Here is a 25,851-nt window from a genome sequence, read left to right as displayed (position 1 = left end):
GAAATCCAAAATGTGTACCTTTGCTATTAAGGGATAATAGTGTAATGTTCATTATATTCAGCTCATTCTACTTATTGTGTGATTGTGGTGCAAAGAAACAGAAAACAGGATGTAATTTTTGAAACATGACATTAGTATTTATAAAAACCTGGAGATCATATACTAGAAACTAAATGGCACAGTGACAATGAAAATCAGAATTTATTTTGAATTGCAGGTTGTCTGTATCTTGTAAATATGTCGAGTATTGCCAGGAAGGACTCCTCTACAACATTAAAGTTGTGGCAGTATTCAGATCCTCTCCCCTTTGTCTGAGTATGAGTACTGTCTGTAATACTAGTGCTAAATTAATTCTGTATATTTCCTATTTCAGTCAAGTCAGAAGATTGCACTATAATTGATTCAAAATTGAATCAAAAAGGGAATGATAAATGCCTCTTTTGTTGTAGCAAATTTTCTTCTTTGCTACACAAACCTTGTGGAAAGGTATAATTAGTGCAATTTGTGTGTTGTACCCCACAAGCAGTAGGTATTTTCAGTAGAATATTAATCCAGTTGAACTATTTATCATTTTCTTATCTTTTGCTTCTCATATTCCGTTTACAGAAGTACTTTTAATAGTCTTTCTTGAGCCACATGGCACACATCAGCTCTGTTACACATTTGTCTTATGTCACATCATGATGTGCTAATTAAAATTATTTCTAGGAATCGGAATTTCAAATTCGTTAAGAGCACTCAATGGACATTTGTTTTTAGGTATTGTACAGTTCAAGTCTAGAGACTGTCACAGGAGCAGTGTAGAAGTATTTTTCTCAGGCCCGTAATGCTTTTTTAACTTTTGTAATGCTAATGTAGCAGTTTTAATCCATTACATTTGCAATATGACTGAAATTAAAAGGAAATTTCATAGCATCTGTGTAGTCATTTTTCTGTCCACTTGTAATAGTGGACCAATCCTGGTCCTGGAGAACCCTAATCCAGTTACACTTATAGATCACCTTAAATTGCCTGCTATTTAAAGAACGAGAACACATACTGTATTTCAGCAAATGATCAATTAAGCAAGTAATGAAGGGAACACTGGTCCTTTAGAGCTAAAGAATATTCAGATTTTTGTTCTAAATGATCTCTAAATTACTGTTATTGAAAACACCACCAGTTTAATTGATCATAGTTTGTAGAGGTTGGAGATCTCTGGTCTATACAATTGAAACAATGTATTATATATACAGTACACTTTATATAGTGCAGCTCTGGTTAATCTTCATTTGATAGAGGAATAAAACCCAGGGCAAAATTAATTGCTGCATAAAGATAGTTACCTTCACGTAACGTGAAATTTAAAATTTTAATTTTTTTCTTTTAAAGTCATCTTCTAGGTAACCTATTGTGAATTTAGTTTACCTTTAAAACACACTTGGATGCATCTTTAAGAACTCTTTTTGTTGCCTTTATAAAGCAGGTGAGCATTTTATGATGAGATACATGTGATACAATTGCATATTCTGATGCATTTTAATAAAAAACAGTAATGTTTAATGGACGACTTAGCTAATTATAAGAAGTTGTATAATTTGTTAGCATTGAAGCTCACAGAGGCCTAACTAGCTGTGGAGTGTAACACAAACCATTGCGTGCTTTTAGCCTCTTGGTATGTCAAAAGTGGGTTACCATCACAACCTAAAAATATTCTTGATAAGGCATTGTAAAAGCATTTACAGACTGGATTTGGACTGTAAAATGGATTGCTGGGAGAGCATAGGATATAATTTGGCTCAAAATAGTGAATCAGACAAGCCTCTAAAGCATAGCAGGCAGGATTTCAGCGATTTCATTATGAAACGCTGTAAATGTTGAAAATTGTTACAACGTACAACTAAGGCCAGGCTGTTTTAAATATAAATACAGTTTAGTAGTTTTGCCACTGTTTTTTACTATGAAGTGAGTTTAGATGATACTGTGTACTTACAGGAATAGTCAGATTGATAAATGTACGGAACTATCACTGTATCACTTGTAATGTAATGCATTTATTTTATCGTAGTGAAGCTAATATTGTTATGGAAAATACCAAGAGTAGATCAGGTACTTTGCTTTTCAAGCATGATTTTTTTGTAGTTATGTATTGATCAATAAAACCAAAGATGAAAAAAGAAAACCGGACTGAAGATTAGTATGACCTGATGTGCTGTCACATCCATAATACTCCCCTGAGAGTAAATTTAAAATGGCTTTGTTTTATTCCAAAATGGTTTATTCTGCATCAGTTAGTAGCAACAAATAGAGCAAAGGTTAGTCTTCTTGGTGTTTGTCTCTTTCATTTAAGAGTATGTTCCCTTTTCAATGTAACTATATTGTAAAACCTTAACTTTTTGAGGAGAGCAATTTGTTGCACTGGATGTCTTTTTGAAGATAACCCTCCACCTATTCTGAAATTTTTCATCTTGCCCTTTCTATTATGTCATTTGTATTTTCAACAGTATCTGATTTTTTGTGTGATCTGATTGGTGTGACGCACGCCTCATATAAACCATTGTACCTCAAATTCTTATTAAAAGAGCTACTCTTTTTTTCCTCTGTGCTCATACACAGTGCTTATAATCAGCAGTGTTTGTTGGGAAATGAATTGCAAGGTTTGACTTGATCTCCGATTTTCTATATTTTTATGAAGCAGGTAATACGTCTGGAAGCTAATGATGCATTTCTCTGCATTAGGATTGACAGATTGCTAAATAGCACCAATTTTTTCTTAGTGAAAAGGGAAAGTTAAAATTGAGGGATTTAAGTCTTAAAGATTGTAGGCACCTCATAGGATGCATTTTATCCCATAGACTTAGTCCTGTAGATTTTAGCCCATGGGCATTGTCTTTTTTTCCCATCTGTAATAGCATGTTCTTTCAAATAGAATCTTATAAAACCTGAATCCTGGTTTGACACTTTTGCCTTTTTCTATGTTTTTAATAAGATTTAAAACAATTAAAATCTCTCCTTCAGGCAGGACTACTTTGTATTCCTAATAACATTCCTGTCTTGAACTGAAGATGTTTGGGAGTACATCAGTTATAAAAAACACCATTAATGCATAAGAGTCTGATAAAGGATCTGTGGTTCATCTTTTATCATTCTCAGGGGATTGTCTTAGTTTTTGCTTGCTGTTTTAAAAACCTTACCCATGTCTCCTGGAACTGGCGTCACAGTCATCTGACAAGCAAATTTAAGTAGTTTTCCTGTTCTAATAAACACTGCATGGATTTAAAGAGCTTTGGAGTGACTTCGTACATCTCTCGACAATTTGAGCTGCAACTTACAATTTCAGGTCAGGGTTATCTTGGGGATTCATTTTCAATTCCCATGTTATCGCAGGATGTTTTATCTCCATCTCCATCCTTTTTAGTCATTGATGGATATACAGTATGAGGATATGTTTGCAAAGGTAATCTTGCAAGAGTCCTAACTGCCTTTAAATTAGAAAAAACTAAACATCCTCTGTCCTAAAAAAAAAAAGTTTTTTTCCCCCTCTGGGGTGGAAGACATTCGCAGGACTATTTGAATGTAGATTTAAAATACACTGAAACTGTACAGCTGGAAGTGTCAGAAAACATAACATGTACTTCTCTCAATTTTTCAAAGATTAATCTCAGTACATAACATATGTCATGCGTTCATAATATGAACTCCTGGTTGTTTTCTGTACCTCCTGACTAAGTCTACACCCGATGCTGAATGGAGTATAAGTTTTGCCAGTGATTACTTCAGGAATTGAGAAATGGCCAAGCAAATAATTAAAACCAAATTGTTCATAATTGCAGAGGTGACTTATAGCTCTGTTTGATACACTCCTCTCTGAGTCATATGAAAATCAATATAAAACAATTTGTACACTTTTAACAGACAATGAAGCCACGTTATGAGAGAAAAGTGTTTTTCATTTTTGCATTCTGTGTCATCGGAGATTGGGAATACTTGCAATTTTCTCTCTGCTGCGTAGTGCTTAAATACCACAAAAGGCACTCATTTGCCAGCTTCTGTTTGAGCAGGAAATGATGTTTATGAACTAAAGGCTGTGTATTTAAAAACAGACTTTAAATGTTCTTTTCCATTTCATTCACTTCGAATTTAAAAGCTTTAAAATCTTGATTTGAGGATTTTTTATAAATATGTTTAGTGGTGAAGTTTAATTTTAATATATCCTCTGATCAGAAAAAACTAAAATGAATAGAGCCTCGTCATTTGGTTTCTTTTTCACGTTCCTGTGAAACTGCACCGTGAAGGTTGTAAGTTTTGGGGTTGGCGATATTTGTTCTTGTCTTTTGTATTCTTTGTGTTCATTGAGCAGAAGATACTATCATTAGATACCCTGTAATTCCAAGTCCTACTTATCATTTTCTGGTTTACAGCAAATTAGGGTCTCTTCCGACTAGTCATTTTTCATCAGGGAGAGATTCGTAATACAATTTCTTCACATATCACAAACCTATGCTCTTCTAACTCTTCAGTGCTCATTTGAATATATTGTACATCTGTATCAAATGGTCAGCAGCCACAGCACATACTTTCATTTAGCGATTAATTGGAAGCTCAGTGAACCATAAGCTTCATAGCTTTTTTAAGGCATTATTGAAGCGCAATCAGTTGACACAGCTGTGGCCTGGCTTAAGGAGCTTGCATATCCATGGCATGTGATATTTTCCATGGATTCAGCCACAAAAAGAATCACAAAGTCTGTTGTTTACCTTGTATTTTCAGTGTGTTTGTGCATTACTCCTTTTTCTAAACAACATTTTCAAATAAAACATTAAGCTTATATTAGAATAAAGGCAACACAGGAGGGCTGCCTTTTAGTAGGCATTGTGATCTCTAGTGCCTTGCTGCTGAAAATGTTTTTTTTTTATATGTAGTGGGTCTACAGATGCTTAACTCCACCTGTCCAGTCTGGGTGACTGGTCACTGTGGGTTACCCTGTTGATTTTCAGACAAAAGGAGTCAATCTGTCAGGTTTTATATATTTTATAAAACAAACTCCCATCTGCATGACATCCTGTAGCGTGTAGTTAAGTTCCTGAGCCACTTAAAGCGCCAAACTAATATTTTAATAGTACTTACCCCTGTTATTAGAATACTTTGCTGTTTTTTGTCTGTGAATTTGTGCTATTGTACTATATTTTGTTTGGTCATTTCAATAGAAACTTACAAGAAAGGAATGTGTGACAGAAAATATTGAATTAAAAAAAGGCCAAAGCACTTTATTGTGCGATTTCCTTGATTAAAATCTCTACAACAGATATCATGAAATTGACCTATGTCCATTTAAACAAAGTGCAGTACAGGGTTACTGACCTATGCAGATTCCTTGTTAGAACCACTTATATAATGAACTTGGCAGTAAATTTCTGCAGTGTGTTTAAATGCAGCTCCTATAGCATCCAGGGCACTGATGTGTAATTAATGGTAGTTGCTGACAGGCTTGACAGAAAACCTAGTTATGCCCTAATCTCTGTGCACTTATATAGAACACAGAATGTTTGCCTTGGGAACATTTTCAGAAAAGCATGTTTATTCAAACCTGTTTTTTTAAACAGTTATACGTATGTATGTAAAGGATTGGGGGCTTTTATGAGATGGGAGATGTTGATGGACTTTCTGTAATGGCACTTACTTGAAGGGAGTCCAGATGCGGATATTCAGAATGATTACAGTTGATTTTAGATGAATTATGCAATCTGATTACTTAATGTCCTTATATTTGTGTTACACAATACAGAAAAACAATAAAGGAAAATATACCCCCCAGTATATGTTGGTATTCTATATATGGTATTCTACAATTTGGCTTTGTTGTCTTGTCTGGTAACGTTGCCATGTTTGTTGTAACTAAACAGCTATAAATTGTTGGTAGCTCATGACTGTTATATGAAAGTGAATATTGTGCAGTCACTACAGAAAATACTTTTCCCTATAATGCTTGAGAATGCTTGAGCAATAGGTAAAATTACCTTTTCTTTTGAATTTTTTTTTTACTTATGAGTCTTGTGTATTTGTAATTACATTTCAGCATAACTGTACGGTAATATACAGTCATTAAGAAGCGGCATTTAAACACATGTTCATTTTATGTAGGCCTTCTTCCGAAAGTCTAGAGTGAAAGTATTGTCAAAGAAACCTACATACCAACACCTGGCTTAGCCTTTGCCTTTAGCCACAGTACATATTGGAGGTGCGTATAATTAAACATTTGCAGTAAAATTAACCAAAACAAATGGAGTCTTTTAAAATATTGGTAGCCTGAAAATAATTTGACTCTGGGTATTTATGAATATTGCAAACCGTTGCATGATCATGTTGCAGAATTAACAAGCATGTGACTGCCTGAAAGTCTTTAGAGGGCCAGGTCATTATACAGTATGACTGCAATCATTAACTCTGGGCATTCAATTTTTTTTAAACAGTATCTTGAGGAACTGGATTAATTATCCCATCTCTAATTAACAAGCGTCTAGTAAAGAACTGGACTTGCATTGTTCCCTCCATGCAGAGTATCAGTTGAGACTTATTTTCTTACCACTTCCAAGTCCTGCTGATGCTCATTCAGCAGGAGAACTTTACAAAGACGTCTGATGTTGGTTTACTAGCCAGGGATGTGAAATAAAGCTTTTTAAAGGTTTTTCGGACTAGGATATGCTGTAGGATTGAAGAGGATGTCTAAAGCAGAAAGTGGAGAACAAAGGTTGCAAGCAATTTATATAAAAGCTGGAGCTGTTCAAACGTTAGCGGGCAGCAAACAACACTTCCTGTTTTCAGCTGCTGTCATGATCCGTACCATAAATTTGATTTGTGGGCTAATTGTATGAGCACAGTTGTTAAGTAGAGGTCACACTGCTCCTGTTGGGCCTGTTGACTATAATTTCAACCTGTAAAAAGGGAGCATGTACAAAAAGTGGAAGTCTTAATATGAACTATATGTCCATTTATATTGGTATAATGTTTAGGTTTTCTTTAATTGGCAGGATTTGATTTGAATAAACTTTGATTTGAGGTAGGGTTTGAATTCCAGATCAGTTGTGATACTGCAGTATCAGTGTGAATGTTAATGTTTGGCTTTAGTATGGAGCTAAAAGATTGAAGGCAAAACATGTCTTGATTTTCTCCAGATGTGTTTATCGGAATCAAAATGAGCAAATTACCTGAACTCCATGAACAGGTGTTTATCCTTTACTGTTAGGATCAGACACTGTTCTTGACCTGATCGTGCACCATAAATATTCTTACAACCATTTCACTGCTTGTTATTATGCAATATATTGTTTCTCCTCTTTTCATAAACCTTTTTACAAGGAACTCACCTGTCCAAGCATTTCACAGAGGCTAATAAGTTTTCATTTTAAAATTTATGGACTTCATTAGCAAAGGAATCTTAGTACTAGTGCAAGGATAGTTTGTAAAAGCTTTTAGAATTTAGTGCATTCCTGCATTGTTTCCTGTAACATTTATATGGAAAGATTTCTTGAAGGATAAAGAATTCACCATTGCATTTCAGCAGTTTTTATTTGCTTTCTGAGCGTACCTGCTAATTACACAGTTCATTAACTGATTGTTCGGAACAAAGCCAACGGATTGCAGATAGGGAGCTATACAACACACTCATCACATTTGGGAACATAAAAGGATATTGGGTGATTTAAGTAAGTTTAACTATGCTTGTTCTTTATCATATAAAGTATTTAAGGTTATACTGATTTCTGAATCTTATTGATTTATTTATGTGGATTTTGTTTGCTTGAATCATTCTTAAATGTATTTGGTTGTAATTTGGAGCAAGGAATCGGCACAGGTAGTGCTCTACCTAAAGTGCTGCAAAAATATTTTTTAGATGAACTTGGAGATTAAATCACCTCAATAAAATCAGTAAATCAAATAACTATCCATATTTTGGGATAAGGAGTAATTGGAAGTGTGCTGATGATATATAATTTCCAGATTTTGAACTTATTCAAAGTTGCTTATTAACTGCCTTGGGGAAGCACAGATGTTATATCTTTCATAGATTGCTTCCTGTCTCTCTGTGTGCACAAAATCTTTCTATTTTTTAGGAAAAGATAATAAAGATAAAGTTTACTAACGTATTCTATGGTGTTTTCCGTAACCAGGAAAATATATACAGTTAAACATTATCTCTAAAGGGATGGGCCTCAAAGGTTTTGAGTGCTGAATCAGTCTTGTACGGTACATGGTTTGAAGGCCACGTGCAGCACTTCTGTGTGGCAGCTTGTAATTTGTTTTGCACTATTGGGATCAGGTGTTACGGAGTTAGGCCTGGGGGTGGTTCTAGGCTTTCTGTGCAACAGCAGCCCTCTGTTGAGGTTTATTTAGAGCTGTGTATCTATCCTCTGACTGGCAGGAAAGCTTTGCTCTGTATTACCTGATGGGGGGGTTCCAAAAATCTGAATGCTTATGTGTGCTTTTCATGTTGGCACAAGTTGGTGTGTTAAATCAGTGTGAGAATCCAAATTAGGATTTAGGGTATGAAAAGGGGAAGAAAACAATCTCATCATACAAACTACTAAATGTGGGTGTATCATGGATGCCTTTTGACCAGTTGATTTAAATACTGACATGTATTTTAAATTGGGATGTGACAGTGCTGTGAGTGTACTTTTACGCTCTGTATCTGAGTAAATGTTGCTCGGGGCACTTGTGCAGTGTAGGGTAATATATCTGCAGCTCTGTGAGCCATAACCTAACATTAATTATGAAATGCTGACTTGAAGTGTTTCATCTTGCAGCTGATTTGCAGCTCAGTTTAGGGGTGCTTTAAAACCACTGTGAGCTCACAGTACTGTGCAAAGTAACAGCAGACTGCACAGGGTTTCGAAATCCTAACAACTATTTGAGCTATAACCAAATTAATATCGGTTTGATATCCTTTAGTGCACATGGAAGCACTTGTGATCTATTATCCTTCTGAACTATGAGCATCAACTCACTGGCTGTCTTTCCATCTCAGAAACACCAGGTTATCCACAAGTAAAGAGGGCGCAGCATCACCCGAGCTTTGCATTAAAATGATAAATCTGACATGATGTTGTTTTTAGGTTGTATAGAAATTCATTAAATTGCTTGCTAAAAAATGCAACTGGTAGTGGAAGTGTTATCCTGTAATAGAAAATAAATTGTATAAATTCCGTGATCAGATGTACTTCAGGATTTATTACTTTTATGTGTTGAAATTACTATTATGATCTCGCTGGCAAATCTCTCATTCCAAAACCAGCCAAAACTAGACTCGGCTCTTGGCCATTCAGATAAGGCTTGGTATAACATGGACTGTTATTTAAAGCCCTTTGACTCCCTGACCATATCATTAGCAGGCTGGGTTCAAACAAAGATTCAGGCTGCCTCCAGCAAAAGTTGCCACAGCTAGTTAATGATTGAAAGAGTTAATTATGAGCATTGTTCAAATTCCCTGTGTAGTAGGCTATAATAACGGTCCACTCAGCAAATGAAATAAACAGGCTTCTAAAAATACGTAGTGGAAGCATTGTTCTGGAAAAGCATTGACGGATCTGTAACAATTTAGAACCATTCTTCGCTTTGTCAACTGAGATTTAATTCATTTAAAACACATGCATTTTTATTTTTCAGTTGCATTGATTGTGTAATATTGTCACATTTTCTGGTCATGTAGCCCGTGTCTTCTTGATTTCCAGCTGCAGCATTTGCTAAGGCTTTTCTGCTACAAAAGATTACTGGAGCATTTGCCACTAATCCAGGGTTAATTAGCATTGGGTAGCCCATCTGTAGAAATGCTGTTGCTTTTTTATCCACAGAATCAAGGAATGTTAATGTTTTCACTTTCTGTTGCTGGACAGTCCAGTTTAAAAATGTAATTCTTGAAATATAGAATTTGTATGTTTCTTTCATTGTTACTATTGCATTAAAAAGAAACTCCTAATTTAATTAAATGCATGTTGAGTTCAGAATGTCTGTACAGTTATTCTGCTGCACATCAGACACATCTGCTACTACCTCTTTATCCCATAATCCCTTCTAATATGGAAGAGCTTTAACTGGTAGAGTGTTTCTTGCCTAAAGGCTATCTGTTCAGTTGCTAAAAGTGCTGTTAGTATAGAAAGAATTAGTCAATATTTAACAAGCATCTTAAGAAGAATATAGAATCATTTTAACACAAAACAAAACTACTGTTTGTGTGCATGTGTGAAAAATGGGCTTCAGTTACTATGAGAATGTCTAAGTGAGCAAGGCTACAATGCAGTATCAAGTACTCTTCTTCTCCATATTTAGAAGTAGATCTTTTAACTTATGTCTTCGTGTTTTTTTTTTTGCTTTTTTCATTGCCAGTCCTAAGTTCTCACTTACTGTACGTCTTCCTTACCTCTCGAATCTAGACAACATTGCTCACATATTATGGGCAAAAAACATGAGCAGCAACTGAAAAGGAACCCCTACCTTTTATCATCAACACTCAGTACAAACACAGGTCCAGCAAGATAAGTGCATTGACTCAGTAGACCCCAAAGAGTTGTCCTTGTCCTGTCTAATGGCTCCTAGTTAATCTATTTGTATCTCCTGTCCAGCAAGCACTATATGGAAAACAGAGTTTTGGCATTTATGGGTGAAAGAGGGCATGATTCTTCATGAAGGAAAGAAAAAATAAAACAGTTTTATAATGCTTACCATATCTTATTATGACTGTATTGGAATATATTCAACCTCACTAGACTTGTATTTAAATCCAGCTGTGCATGGTCACGGTTTGTTTGCAAGTAGCTTTTTCAACCAGGACATTAATATGCTACTTGAGCTCTCTCTGTGACTTGGTGAATTTTACCTTGTAAACAACAAAGAATCCTAACAGTTACTGTGCATGTGGTATTCAGTTTTCAGACTCTTCGGTAATAAACATTATTGAACTATATAAAAAAACCATCATGTATTCTGTTAAAATTTTAAATTGTAAAATACAAATATCCACTAACACTTTGCACACATGACACTCTACAAGGATTGTAAAAATTCTGTTCAGGTCAGTTTGATTGTCCTGAACCTTTTATATTGAGTTTCTCAAACCTTCAGCTATTTAGGTTTGTCTCTCAAGCTGGTGCCAGTACCTTTGATTAACTGTGAAAGTGCATTCTTATCAGTGAGAAAACAGAAACTGAATATTAAGCTTTTTTATTTTCATTATCGGAAAAATAAATCAATAGAAGATTGATACTAGTAGTTGTTACAATGTAGCAGAATATCAAAATATTTGTAGGTTATGGGAGACTAGGACAAGCAAGGGAACCCTGGCCTGGCCTGTTTCTAGAAACATTTGGATGAGATCCTAGCGTCAATTATCTGCCAGTTTACCAATACAAAAAAGTATATGAGCTAAATGGCCTTCTACTTGCAAACTGTTCATGTTTTTATAAATGTTGAAAATGCTATATTTACTTTCTTGCTCGTTGGGATGCTAGCCTTTCAGTGCGTCATGGAATTATTTTTCATGTTAGACCTAGACTAACTGTAGTGCATGTTTTTCTTTTTCATGGAATTGCAGCCCTGCACAGGGATTTTGTATGTCATTAACACCTGCCCTCTGCTGGTAGATGTCATAACTGCAAGGTAATCTCATGTGAAACTATTAATAATTCTAATTATAATTGCTTACACTTATATAGCGCTTTTCTGGACACTCCACTCAAAGTGCTTTACAGCTAATGGGGACTCCCCTCCACCACCACCAATGTGCAGCATCCACCTGGATGATGCGACGGCAGCCATAGTGCGCCAGAACGCTCACCACACATCAGCTATTAGTGGGGAGGAGTGTAGAGAGTAATGAAGCCAATTCATAGATGGGGATTATTAGGAGGCCATGATTGGTAAGGGCCAATTGGAAATTTGGCCAGGACACCGGGGTTACACCCCTACTCTTTTCGAGAAACACCCTGGGATTTTTAATGACCATAGAGAGTCAGGACCTCGGTTTTACATCTCATCCGAAGGACGGCACCTGTTTACAGTATAGTGTCCCCATCACTATACTGGGGCATTAGGACCACGTGGACCGCAGGGTGAGCGCCCCCTGCTGGCCCCACTAACACCTCTCCAGCAGCAACCTTAGTTTTCCCCAGGAGGTCTCCCATCCAGGTACTGACCAGGCTCACACCTGTTTAGCTTCAGTGGGTTGCCAGTTGTGAGTTGCAGGGTGATCGGGCTGCTGGCTAGACTTCTGTAGGGTAATGCTTTCAGAAAACAAACTGTCAGGATCACACCTGTTAACATATTTAGCTACAATATATGTGTCTGCGATAAAACTAGTATTGTATTTATAACATCTAAGCCTATTCATGTTTTCCTGTTTTAACCAGTTAAAGAGATTACTTAGCTTTCCTCTGTTTTAAGTTTTGCAGTCCACAAATTTTCTTTGCCAAGTATTATTCTTGTCCACTTTTGGCTTCAGCTTTATTCCTGTGCATAGTGAGCTCTCACAGGAGTTAGTCTACCTTTAGATTTTCGTGTATTACCCTGGCTATATGTGAATTCATAAAGAATACCACTTGCTTTCTAGTTGTTACTGTATATTCTCCAGATTTATTCATACCCCTTGATGAAATAAGAACTCATTTTTTTTTATTCCATTTTATGATGGTTTTGTTCCTATTTCATTGGGAGTAAGAATACATGTGAAGCAGTAGTTTCAATCTGGGTTCACCCCATTTGCCGTAAGAGGTATTTCTTTTTCTTTCTGATGTTTTTGCAAGTTTAGACGGTGTGGCCAAAGGCAGCCTTAAAGTATCAAGCACTATCGCTTAAGGCCTTAGGCAATTAGTTTGTAGCTTTAACCACCATTGACATTTGGTTTAACTTCTCTTTTCATCTGCATGCTTTAAGGGGATTTGAGCTGTCATGAACTTTAGTCAACTCTGTTTCACTGCTGTCTGGTTCATACAGCACCTTTAATTGTTTTCCTGGCTTAGGTGATTTGAACAGAATTTAAATAAAGTGACAGCTTGTTTGAATCTTATGTTTTTAATAACCATTACATCACATGGTGGTAGGGGAAGAAATTACAGTTCTGTTGGCTTTTGTCTTATCCTGCATCTCCTTAGGTGAGCTGCTGAACCAAGTTACTGTTGTTGAATGTCTAATATTTCAAACTTAATATGAAATATTGCTAATGAGGCACTGCAGTTATGGTGTGCACCTGTTGTGTAGTGGTGAATTTGAATTTTTACTTTTTTATTGCTGGTGAATTTGAGAATGACCAAACTAATTCACTAAGTTGCAAGTGCATTGAAAAGCATTCTCATGTGTCTGTACTAATGTGAAAAAACAGTGTTTCTGTATTGCTGTGTGGTCTGCTTTCAGTTTCGTGACTGATCGGGATTCTTCAATCCAGCAGCAAGCAGTTGGCTGAGTGATGGCAGGGCTAGGGTGGGTTAAGTCAGGCACGACTCTCCTGACCCCTGCAGCTGTGTTGGCTTCTCTAATAGGCACTAAACCTCTGGTGTAGCTCTGAGCAGCCTGCGATGGAAGTTATTGTCCCCAGTGCTTGAATTAAATTGACTCAAAGATGGGTGGGTCAGAGGTCCTCATTCTTCCTTTGCGAAGTTGCAAGTTTGTTTCCATGAGCCAAAACACAATGCCACTAAATCGGCATATAACAAAAATATTTAGACATTCAAAATTTATAAAAGAAAAGAATATGCATGTTTTGGCAGCCAGTGCTGATTTTTCCAACAGCATTAAATTGGTCGTTAAAATTGACCTTGCAGAGTGAATGGCAAGAATGGATGTTACTGAGCAACTTACCATTCTCCTAAAAAGGGCAGGTTGAGATCGTCATGCTTTGCTGTAAGCTTTTTCTGGCTATGACCAGTTTTCAACCTTTTCCCTTTGCAGAGGTAATAGTTAAGCTGTGGCACATACATTATTGCATACTAGGAATGCATATCAATTGCTCAGGTGAGCAATTGCTCCAAGCATGCTCTGGCTCTGTACGCAGTCATGTTAGAAATAGATTTCCCATTTCTTGTCAAATGTAGTACAGTGAGGAGGAATACAGACTGCCCAAATACCCTTGTATATTTATTCAGTATATCAGAATGTTATTATAATAAAAATGATCAGGGGTGTCATTTACTAGGCAAACTTTATTGCCAGGATGCTAGGGAATTAACTTGTAGGTGTCTCTCTGAACCACAATGTTACATTTAATAATGAGCTGCATTGAAAATGGAAGCAAATACATTAGGATCATAATTTCATAGGTCATGGGAAGATGATGCTGTTGGATAATATAGTTTTTCTGGTAATGGGGTTTACCGTAGAGATGTCTATTTTTAATTATGAATATCGAACGCATGTGTTCTGTTGCCATGGAATGGTTATTGAAAAGAAGTATATTACTAAAGAGCCTTGCTTCATATGGGTGACTCAGATTCTGGCATGCCCATAAGAAGAAATTGGACCAAGGCTGAACTGTGTTGAAATTAGATGTGCCGCCTGAAGAAGTGTTAAAAGAGGATCAGCTGGGTTTAGGGTTTCATTCAGCCCTGACTGAAAGGAGTGTGTTGCAGAAGTTGTCTGAATTGTCTTAAGTGGTATGCTCTCCGTGGGCTGAAGTTGCTTGCCTAGTATTTATGTCTTTGGTGTTCTGTTGAAGCGTTGAAGGAAAGCCATAAGGTAACAGATACAGACTGGGCACGTAGTGAACGAGTTGAGAGCCAAAGTAGGCGTAGTAACAACGCCACAGGGACCTTTATCCTTTTACCAAAAACTGGCTTTCCCGAGAAATATTCACACTCTGCACGCACAAGAAAATACAAGGAGCTGCTGGGGCCTTTGGCTTGTGCGGCTGCTTTCTCCGGCGCTCTGCTCCGGGAGCTCCCTGGAGCGCAGGAAACGGCCTCCAACAGGGAGGAGCCCAGCTGTCAGGTGCCATGATTGTGAGGCCCTACAGCTGGCTCCTCTCAGGCAGTGATTTGAGCTGACTGCCTGTCACAGTCGCTTTATTACTGTCTGTGGATTTTATTTTATTGCAGTTCCACTTGCATTTCATTGACAATTTGCGCTGCCTTGGCAGCCTGAACCCTCAGTGTAGAAAAGGCAGCCGGCCTCTTCTGTTATCGAGGCCTGCCAGGCCTTATTGCTTAGTGAAGGTCGTCAGGAGAAGCTGCTGTGTTACTGAGCTCCATCCACCTGTTGCTTAGGTCACCTGCTTATTAGTGGTTAATGTGGCGCCAAGTGATGAATCACATTACACCAGCAAATTGAAGAAGCAGCGTACAGTGCAAAGACTTTGACGCTGGTACTTACAGCTGCCCTCTAATGTGGTTTTCTGTCTTGCAAACAATTTCACTATGCACTAGTCAAACAGGCTGTCCTGATTTCTTTACTTAAGTCTTTCTATGATAACAATGTTGCTGTCATGTTTGATTATGCATGTATAGAGAACAGCAATGTGCTGAACAGCAGATGTGTGGGGAAGGGCCTGGGACCCTTTACTGCTCCTGTGACTGCTGAATATAGTATAATTCACAATTTAAAGCTGTTTGAATTAAATATTATTTCCTATGCAAATTTGCACTTGACAAAAGTCAAATATATCCGTGTCTTTTTTCTGTTTGTGAATCTGCTCAGTTTCATCATTAATTTATATTCATGTATTGCTCAGAATGCAGATTTTTTTTTTTGCTGTCCAATTTTGTCTTGGTAAAAAATTTAAAAGCAACTGCAAAGTACTGATATGAAATATTTTTTTCTCCTTTGCTGACTTGGCCTGTTTTACCTATTTGGCTCATTCCAAAGTGCAGACATTGCTGTTTAGTGCTCAAATTTAGCCTACATATGAAGTGTAAATAAAATGTTGCCTTTAGCCTGTGTACCCCTATTGCATCAGTGAACAAATCTGAATTCTTTATACAATGGTAAACTATCCCAGGGTTTTGTTTTTTGCCATTTCCCTGGTAAGAGATGAAATGCAATACATTTTCAAACCGAAGCACAATTGTTACAAGGTATTAAAATACAAAAAAAAAAGTCTACAAGACGAAATACACACAGTTGCTTTCAATGTAGAGAACGTGACAGAACAGAAAGATCATTTTGTGAACAACTGTACAGGATTTATGGCATAAACGTGATATTTGGAATTTTAATCTGAACAGAAAGCAAGCCTACCCTGTTCTAAAATTCATGTTACAGTGATGTTGTAGTCTGATTGACCACAATACACGTGAAACGTGGCCGTAGTATAGCAGGCTAAAATCAGTTTTTAGGGTGCTTAAAGAATCTCAGCTGACACTTGGTAATAGTCATTTCTTTTTCTTCTTTACACCATTACATAGGTTTTGTATATACTGATTTAAATTGTATTTCTACAGCAGTGGATAAGTTACCGCAAAAAGCCGAGACTTTATTATCTGGTTGTATGTATTTTAAATCTTAATGAAGTCTGTTTTTGACCTTCTGTATCAAATGTTGACAATATATATTTTATTAAGAGGCATACCAAAAAATCTGTTCAAGTGGAACTATTTTAATATCAGGATGCTTCTGGGAACAGTAAACAAACACGCAGGCACTTTGTATTAAGGTTAACTTAAGCATTGGATTTCAAGGAAATATTGACATAAGAATTACTTAGTAGGGATAATGCAGCTATCATAGATAGAGGTGAAGTTAGTGTTTCAGTTAAAGAATCAACAGCTGAAGGTGATTTTTTTCAGCTTGTTTTTTTTTTTCCATTTATAGGAAATATGTAGGTATTTATAGCAGATCTGCTGCTGCTGCACTCCAAACCTGCAGTAACGGAGGCACTTAGAGCTGTGATTTCTAATCTGTACACAAGGTCATCTTTTCATCTGTGTGAAGGAACTACTTGCAGTCAGGGGCTGGCTGCAGTTTTTGTGAAAGAAGAGGCTGGTTATCTCCCATCCTGTGAAGTAGTGTTACCCCTTTTGTAACCATTGTTCCGAATCTTAAGGTTGCTACTAAACTATAATTGTGCTCTTACATTACATAGTCTAGTAAAAATGTTCTCTAGATACATTAGAAACATTTATTGTACCACGCCTGCATGAATAGATGCCAGAAGATAACAAAAGTACTAGGAGCAAACTGTGTAAGGGAAGATTGTGGGCTTCTCTGGCTCAAGATCCATACAGGGATTCCAGTTGCTAATGAAATAGAAATCTGAAACCTGTTTTATCAACTATACAGTACCTCCTCACTTAAAACCTCCAGTTCTTTTCATAGATTCGGTTGAAGACCTTAATTTTTTTTCTTTTTGCAGAGGGTGTTTCTGTCCTGTAAAAAGTGCTTTTCATTGTTTTTATCATGTAGATAAAGTCGAGTTCTAAAACACTTTGTGATTAATTTACAACAATATTTGTATTAAATACACTTTTAGGAGTAACTGTTCTGTACCTTTTTGTTCTGCAAAACAAGAAATTGTATTAATATACATTTAAAAATACTATGGATTCGGACTTGGATGCAGTTTAGCGTATTAAAATGCATATGTTTCTCTTGGGCATTGAACAATATTACATTTGATATGTAATGCCTATTAGACATCTACTGCTCAGTATTATGCCTTTTCCTTAAAATATTGTTTCAAATAAAAATATCCCACCTTTTGTCATTGCTGAGTTGCTGACCAAGATGAGTTTATTGCCGTTTTGCCCAGCTAAAATCTTCTTACCTCCCCTAAGGGATGAGTCATCTGTGGAATCAAGACCATATCCACAATTACTTCAGGAATTCCTTTTGTGAAAGTACCTCTATTTCTGCTGTGTAATTTTGTATCCACTTTCAGCCTGCAATTCTTCAAAATTGCAGCAATTATCTATGGGGAAAAATAAACCGAGCTGCACAGATTACGAAAGTTGTGAAGTGGACAGTGAGGCATGAGTCTCTAAAGCTGGGTTTTCACTTCATCTGTCTTGCCTTGCATGATCTGTTGAATGATACCAGCACTGGAGTAATTTTTATTTCAAAACATAAACCACCCAATAAAATCCTCCACATGTTCTCTATGGTATCCCACATTTTCTAGCTCAGTATTTCAAAGTACAACAGGTTTGCTTTTTAAATTATTTAAATGTTTATGTAGGTATTCCTCAGATAGCAATGGTCCCTCAAGACTGGCATACAAATGGCAGGATGTTTTTAAGGAAAATTTCCTTTTTGGAACTGCCAAAGTACTGCTTTAAGGGATGCTCCTAGGTTAATTACTACTAATTCAAGGTTTGTGTTTTAAACTGCACAATTCCTAGTTGTTTTAATTAAGTTTTACATTTGTAGTTCTTACAAATATGTGGTCACAGTTTTTACTGAGTAATTTATTACATTAATAAACATAATTTGAACATGGATAATCCATTTTCTCATGGATTAACGGATTTCTCTCTTTTGCCGTTCTTACACCTTCCCTTGACAAAAACGAATAACGTGAAGGTCACCATTCATAACCTTTCATCTCCAAAGAGGACATTAAAAAAAAATGTATTTAGAGTGGGGCTGGTTACATATGCATCAGTTGTGAGACATTTGTTCATTGAATGGAAATTGCTGATTTCCTAATTTCCTGTGATTTTTTAACAGTCAGCATTTTCAAGCCATCTTGACTGATCTCCACTAAGTAACACTGATTCTTCCAAGTCTATTAAAAGTGGATGATTTATTTATTTTTTAATACTTCTATTGAAGCATCCTGAAGCATACGTAAGGCATTTATAGTCAGTGGACATGGGGTTTTTAAAAAGGTATTCAAATTGGCAGTTTGACAACTGGTATTAGCATTAGTAAAATGTCTTCTGTGTTATTGGAATGTGTATATGTTGTGTGCATTCGTGTAGATGATAGTGTAGCAAAAACGTATCAATCTGAATTACATTTCATGTTATTGCTGTAGCTTACTGTAAAACATAAATAGTGGTATGCACAAACCTATACAATATGAAATATGTTATATCCCTCTTATTGTCTTTGCTTGATTTGCAGGCTGCTGATTTAAGTAAACCTATAGACAAAAGGATATACAAGGGAACACAACCCACCTGCCATGACTTCAACCACCTGACGGCTACTGCAGAGAGTGTGTCCCTGCTTGTGGGTTTCTCTGCAGGACAAGTGCAACTCATAGATCCCATCAAGAAAGAAACTAGCAAATTGTTTAATGAAGAAGTAAGTACTGAGCTAGTTGGAAGTTGAAAGACCAGAATGCTTGTGTGTTTAGTCATTTAGTCGAGTCCGACTGGAGCATGCCATACCTGTCTGTCAAGAATTAGAATGCTTATATGTTGCAAACATTGCATAAAACATTTGTATTTGTATTTGGAAAGAAATAGTAGTATTGACTTATTTAGAAGCTTCCTGTTCTGGTCAATGTGTTATTGTCATATTCCTTACTAGATACTATATCCTTACTATATGCAAATAAACAGGGAATCCAAACCAAACACGTAGCGGCTCAGAAAACTAATGTGTAATTTTATGCTGTAATCAAGGAAGTCCCTTTTTACGTAGCTGTGTCACATTTTGGGTGTTATGTGCTAAAATTCATAAGCCTTTAGAATGAGCAAGCTCTAGATACCATTTTATATTTATGAAAACTATGGATGGCTGTCCAGTTAGTCAACTCTTGTAAATTAATTCTCCATTTTGGCATATAGAAAATATTTTACCAGATACAACAGCTACTAATTTCCCAAATTACCTAGTCAGACTTGCAGCAGCCAATATTTTATAAAATGGACTTAGGGTTAGTAGAATTAAGTTCATAACTCTAAAACAGTTACAGTTACAAATGAGTAATATTATTTTCACTTCAGTTTCAGCAATGTGTTCTAGAAATACTAAATGTCTAAGAAAATCCATCAAACACAGCCATCAAGTCTGGAGACCCCCAAAATTATAATCCTGAAGGCTGTTGCAGATATGAATACTGAAACACAAAGTGACATGCTTGACGATTTGCAGAGAGCCATTTCCTTTCATCAGGCATATCATGCTGTTAATGATTCAGAGGTTATTGTGCAGTTTCTAATTTATAATTTTCCTAATTGTACTTCCATGTTAAATTACTCAAGCAGTTCAGATTACTGAAGCTGGAAAGAAAAGAAAATAATCGTTATGTCACTGCAGTTGAATTTAATCATTGTAGTGACATTTCCATTAAAAATGCAATTAAGGAAGCACTTTCGGATGTATCTTTAATAACGCAACTTAACTTCTTTCTTTTCTCTTCCTTTTTTTTTCTGTTCCCGTTTCCTTCAGAGGCTAATAGACAAGTCTCGAGTCACTTGTGTAAAATGGGTGCCGGGCTCTGAGAGTCTTTTTCTTGTAGCTCATTCCAGCGGCAATATGTACTTGTATAATGTGGAACACACTTGCGGAACAACAGCTCCACACTACCAGTTGCTGAAACAGGGTGAAAACTACGCTGTCCACACTTGTAAGAGCAAATCCACGAGGAACCCTTTGTTGAAATGGACTGTTGGAGAGGGGGCGCTCAACGAGTTTGCTTTCTCCCCAGATGGGAAGTTCTTAGCTTGTGTGAGTCAAGATGGCTTCCTGCGAGTATTTAATTTTGACTCAGTGGAGCTGCACGGGACAATGAAAAGCTACTTTGGGGGGTTGCTGTGTGTTTGCTGGAGTCCGGATGGCAAGTACATTGTCACCGGTGGGGAGGATGACCTGGTAACTGTTTGGTCTTTTTTGGACTGCAGAGTAATAGCGAGAGGTCATGGACACAAATCTTGGGTGAGTGTAGTGGCTTTTGACCCTTACACTACTAGCGTGGAAGAAAGCGACCCCATGGAATTCAGTGGCAGTGATGAGGACTTCCAGGACCAAATCCACTTTGGCCGAGACCGGGCGAACAGCACGCAATCCAGACTATCCAAAAGGAATTCCACGGATAGCCGCCCGGTCAGCGTCACATACAGGTTTGGTTCTGTCGGACAGGACACCCAGTTGTGTTTATGGGACCTCACAGAAGACATCCTCTTCCCCCACCTCCCTCTGTCCCGGACGAGGACACATACAAACGTCATGAACGCCACCAGCCCGCCGCCTGCCGGCAGTGGGGGGAACAACCCGGGAAGCAATGGCAACAGCAGCATCAGCAGCACCCCGGGCAACTCCGTGCCCACCCAGCTGCCTCGGTCCAACAGCCTCCCGCACTCGGCGGCAGCCACCTCCAACAGCAAGAGCAGCGTCATGGACAGCGCCATCGCGGCGGGCGTCAGCAAGTTCGCGACGCTCTCGCTGCACGACCGCAAGGAGCGGCACCACGAGAAGGATCACAAAAGGAACCACAGTATGGGACACATAACCAGCAAAAGCAGCGATAAGCTGAACCTGGTCACGAAAACAAAAATGGACCCTGCAAAAACTCTGGGAACAAACCTTTGTCCTCGGATGGAAGATGTTCCCTTGTTAGAGCCTCTTATCTGTAAAAAGATAGCACATGAAAGACTCACTGTCTTGATATTTCTTGAGGACTGTATAGTAACTGCCTGTCAGGAGGGATTTATTTGCACTTGGGCGAGGCCTGGCAAAGTGGTAAGTTTCTGATTTTGAATTTTGATTTTGAGTCCTCATTTCTGTCCTGTATTTTCTTAACTATTAGAACTCCATAGTTTTACTTTCAAACACTTTGAACAAGTCGAATTCTTTTAGATAAGCTATAGTTCTCACTTTTTAAAGTTATTTTATCATCTATTGATTAATTGTTTTTCTTGAAGGAAGCCCGGATATCGCCTTCCTTAACATGGCTGGCTGGCGTATTAACATTCAAAGATTGCCTGTTTAAGAGATTGAGATTGACAGTTTAAATTATTGAGGCATCTAGCTCAGTAAAATCTGGGCTGAACAGTATTTTAAGTTTAGTCCTAAATTGTCTAAATGACTTCATTTAAAAAATCACCTGTGTTTTTGACCACAATTAAATTGTTTCTTATGTTTAGAAACTGGTAATATTAATGGTGACCTACGAAACCTGCTGGATTGGGGCACTCAAAGACCAGGGCTGGGTTTATACATCCTAGAATGTCACTTTTTGGTGACAGGTTTACAGTCAGTCATTGCTCTGGATTACATGAGAGTTTTATTATAAAGCAGGCTTAACTCCACCCTCATCTGAGCTAGCAGTGACTCGCGCTCCGCTATTCTCGCGTGTCGATCGTGAAGCGTGTGGGCTGTCCTCTGAGGCAACAGCTGCCATCAGTCTGTCTCGGCAGCAGTGGCTGGTTACCTGAGAAATGCGTAGGGGAGACATCGCCAAATAAAAAATGGGAACTGGAAATAGCGATTGAACAATATGGTCTGTGTGTGGAATGTACTTACCATATAGGCGATGGCTGCAGGTTTGAAATGGATGGAATAGCGAAAGGACCATCCTTTTTAACTGGTTCCATATTTTTCTTTTCAGGGTTTATTGTCATCCCAAAACCAAGCCAACTCTCCCAGCGGGACTGTAGTATAGCCATCATGATTCTGCTGCTAAGAAACCTTCGTCACACAGACGTATTGACGCCAGAGCCGGGCGCTGTTCTTCACCCGCACAGCATTGCAAGTTTTTTTTTCTTTTCTGAAATGGCCTAGCGCGGCTTAGCAGCCAACAAGCACGAATGAAAGGGTGAGGTGCAATTCTGGACGAAGGGTAAAAATCGTCCTGGAAACTCGAAGAAATAAAAAAACAAGCAGGATTTTTTTTTTCTGTCATTCCCTTCACCCCCTCCCTCCCAACCCTTCCCCTTCCTCACACACACACACACCCTTCCCGTCTGTGTTTTTTACCTTCATCTTTCACTGGAGTTGCAGGGCAGAGCTTGAGAAAATTGGAAGCAAAGTGATCTGCCATTTTCTTAAGTGGGTGTTTCTATTATCTCTAAATGTGTAGCTTTATCACATATATATTATAAAGAGAGAAAGAAACGGAAGAAAAGTGAAGAACTGCTTCCCCCTCAGAAAATCCTGTAAGTTAAATGGTTTTTGTTTAGTCTCACCATTGAATACTTTGCACTGATTTTTTTTGTTTTATTTTATAACTATAATGGAACAAAGAATTCTTTGAAGACAGCCTGGATGCACTTGGGATATGGCAGGTCATTATCTTCTGACTTGGAATTTTGAATCGGAAAGCTGGATGCTGCAATCATAGTTTTTTTTTTAAAAAGAAAAAAGAAGATTTGTTTGCACTTAATAGTTTGTTAGAAGAGAATGGCTTTACATTGTGGGGTGTGCAAGGACTCCCAGACAGCTATAAGGTGGAGAAAATATTAAAAAATTAAAACCTTTGTATCTATTGAGCATTTATTTTAATATTGTTTCAAATTACAATCGGCTCTGTATTATATGTATAAATATTGTAATTCAGTGATTGATGGGGCAGAAATTGATCATTACACTAGTGGAAGTTCATCTTCATTAAAGCAAAATAGTGATATTTCTAATGCAGAAAAATTATACATATTAATAATATTAAAACAATCTTGAATATGCAGGTTTTTGTTTTCTTTTCTGTTGTACAAAAGATCATTCAGATGTATTTTTCTTAATTAAATGTTTGGTATAGGAAGAACTCTTTGTATCAAATACTCTTATCTCCAAGATAAAGCTGAATTGCTTACTTGTTACAGATTTACAATATGTACAGAATAGTTGGACGGAGTAACAGTCAAACTCAGCAATTATTTGAAGCTCAGGAAGTCTGCAGACTAAAACACTGAAATAAACATTTTGCTTAACATCAGCAGTGCTATTCTATGTAAAACTAAGTAGCAGCCACTATGAGCAGCAGCTAAGTTCAGGGTTCATAAGCAGGGCCTTTCCGTGTGACATTATTAAAACAGTTTTAATGTACTCTTGTGATTTCCAATCTTTCATGTCAATGGCAAAGTTGATTTACTGCACACTACAAGGGGCAAGCCCAGTGAAGTGGTTGTACCACTTACATTTCACGTTTTTCATTAAACAGATATGGTTTACACAGAGCCTGGTGCTTGTACAGTTACTTGCTTCAGTTGTTTGTCTGCAATTATAACTGACAGCAGTGCATATTTAACATAACTACACAAGATATATCCCAAATTTCCGTCAAGTTAAATATGAATAAATAAGCAGTTTTAGTTGTATTATAAAGTACTGTACGCTAATGCAGGTTATACATTTGTATACCTGATGTGCCCTTCAACACTCAGTTATGAATTTATTATGCTGGATATTTATATTACAGATGTTGCTACTATGCAAGTGCTACAGTTATTACACCAGTAATAACCTACGTAGGTGTAGGTGTTTAATACTACAAATTGCAAAATTCACTCCTGCTGTTTTGTTGCAATATGTATTAAGCAAGTACTCGGCTAATGTCCTTCCCTTCTAAACTTTTAAGCATTTAAAAAGTTATGTTTTTCTTGGCCATATTTTTATATCCAAACATGAAATTGAAGTTCTCTTCTCAAAATAGCTCCTGCTGTTCAGGTTTTATAATTGACAGTGTGATCTTTCCATCCCTCGAAGAATGTGTTCTAATGTGAACATAGAGGTGCTCCACAGTACATTCACTTGTTTGTATAGGACGTAAGATGTGACAGTGCCAGCCATCTCTCACTGATTACACTGAACAAAGTGGTCTGAAGGCTTTTCACTTCTAAACTATTTACTAAAAGGCACTTTCAGACAGACGTCTCAGAATAACTTCTTTTAAAGTACAGAAATTTAATTTACTCTGTTCATGAGCACTTACAAACCACGATACAGCTACTCCTTGTGCTTATAGGGCTTACGATGAAAGGACAAGAATGTTCTCCAATAATGTTGTCAATTGGTTTAATTAACACTAGTCTAATTGTCATACAATAAAAGATACACCTATGTTAAGTGTATATATAAATATATAAAAATTTTCAATTAAATTAATTGGATTTTCTCATTTCAAATGAAGAAAATACTCTGGTTTGAGACGTTTTTTGTGTTCTTTCTTTCATTACTGTTAAAGTTAGCACAAGGAAAATGTAATGTAGGTTGTATTTCTTGCAATACGACCTTGGACTTGCTGTTGTTTTTTTGTTGTACTTTCCCAAGCTTCGTACATTGCTACAGCTCATCAACTGCAAGCTCGTGTGTCTGGATGATGTAATGCATTAGACATCTTTTTCAAGGAAGTAATAGATTTACATGACTGTAAAAACTGTCATTTACATGACTGTAAAACCAGAATATTTTAAAGTCATGCCTATTTAACTGGAAACACTGGATACATAAAATGTTCAGTTTTTAAAGTGGCATTTTGTCTTTGAAAGTAACTGCTTTCCAATTTACCTGAAAAGTAAAGGTTAAAAAATGAAAAGACTACAGCATTTTCAGAATGAATGTATTATGTATATTAAAATAACATCTGTACATAATTGCTCCAACACTGCAATCATACAAAATATTTTATAAACAGTTTGGAGAGAAAAACTAGATACAAAAGTGTGCAGAATAGGCAAGAGAAACCATATACTTGGTTTTTTATGTATATGGTAGCATGCAAATTTATTAGAACACCTCAGTATACACACATCTGTTTATCTTTTCAAATAAAAATGAATATTTTTTTAGAAACGGCTTAGATTTTTAAGGTGTATGTACCATTTATGGCTGTATTATTAGATTATTTGAAGTGGTAGCACATTAAAGGCATTGACTAAAGAATTCTTCTCTACTTTATTTTAACATTAAGGTATAATGATTTGTGTACATGAAATGCTCTAATAAATTTGCATTAAATACATTATATACATCTCACATCCATATAGCCCGTTCTTTGATGTAAAAATATACATA

The 25,851-nt window shown here is 37.0% G+C and overlaps 1 protein-coding gene across 1 annotated transcript in view; it reads left to right on the top strand.

The window, feature by feature from the left end:
- Nucleotides 1-25,719, top strand: part of LOC148653297 (WD repeat-containing protein 20) — a 36,747-nt gene extending 11,028 nt beyond the window's left edge. The window contains exons 2-4 of the mRNA XM_088648115.1: nucleotides 19,018-19,200; nucleotides 20,293-21,582; nucleotides 22,451-25,719. Of these exons, the coding sequence (XP_088504241.1) occupies nucleotides 19,018-19,200; nucleotides 20,293-21,582; nucleotides 22,451-22,504 (1,527 nt within the window). The 3' untranslated portion in view covers nucleotides 22,505-25,719. The remainder of the gene's footprint in view (nucleotides 1-19,017; nucleotides 19,201-20,292; nucleotides 21,583-22,450) is intronic.
- The last annotated feature ends 132 nt before the right edge of the window (nucleotides 25,720-25,851 follow it).

Source organism: Lepisosteus platostomus, chromosome 10 (assembly GCF_059453375.1).
Source record: "Lepisosteus platostomus isolate fLepPlt1 chromosome 10, fLepPlt1.hap1, whole genome shotgun sequence".
Lineage (NCBI taxonomy): Eukaryota > Metazoa > Chordata > Actinopteri > Semionotiformes > Lepisosteidae > Lepisosteus > Lepisosteus platostomus.
This window is presented reverse-complemented; position numbering and strand designations above follow the sequence as displayed.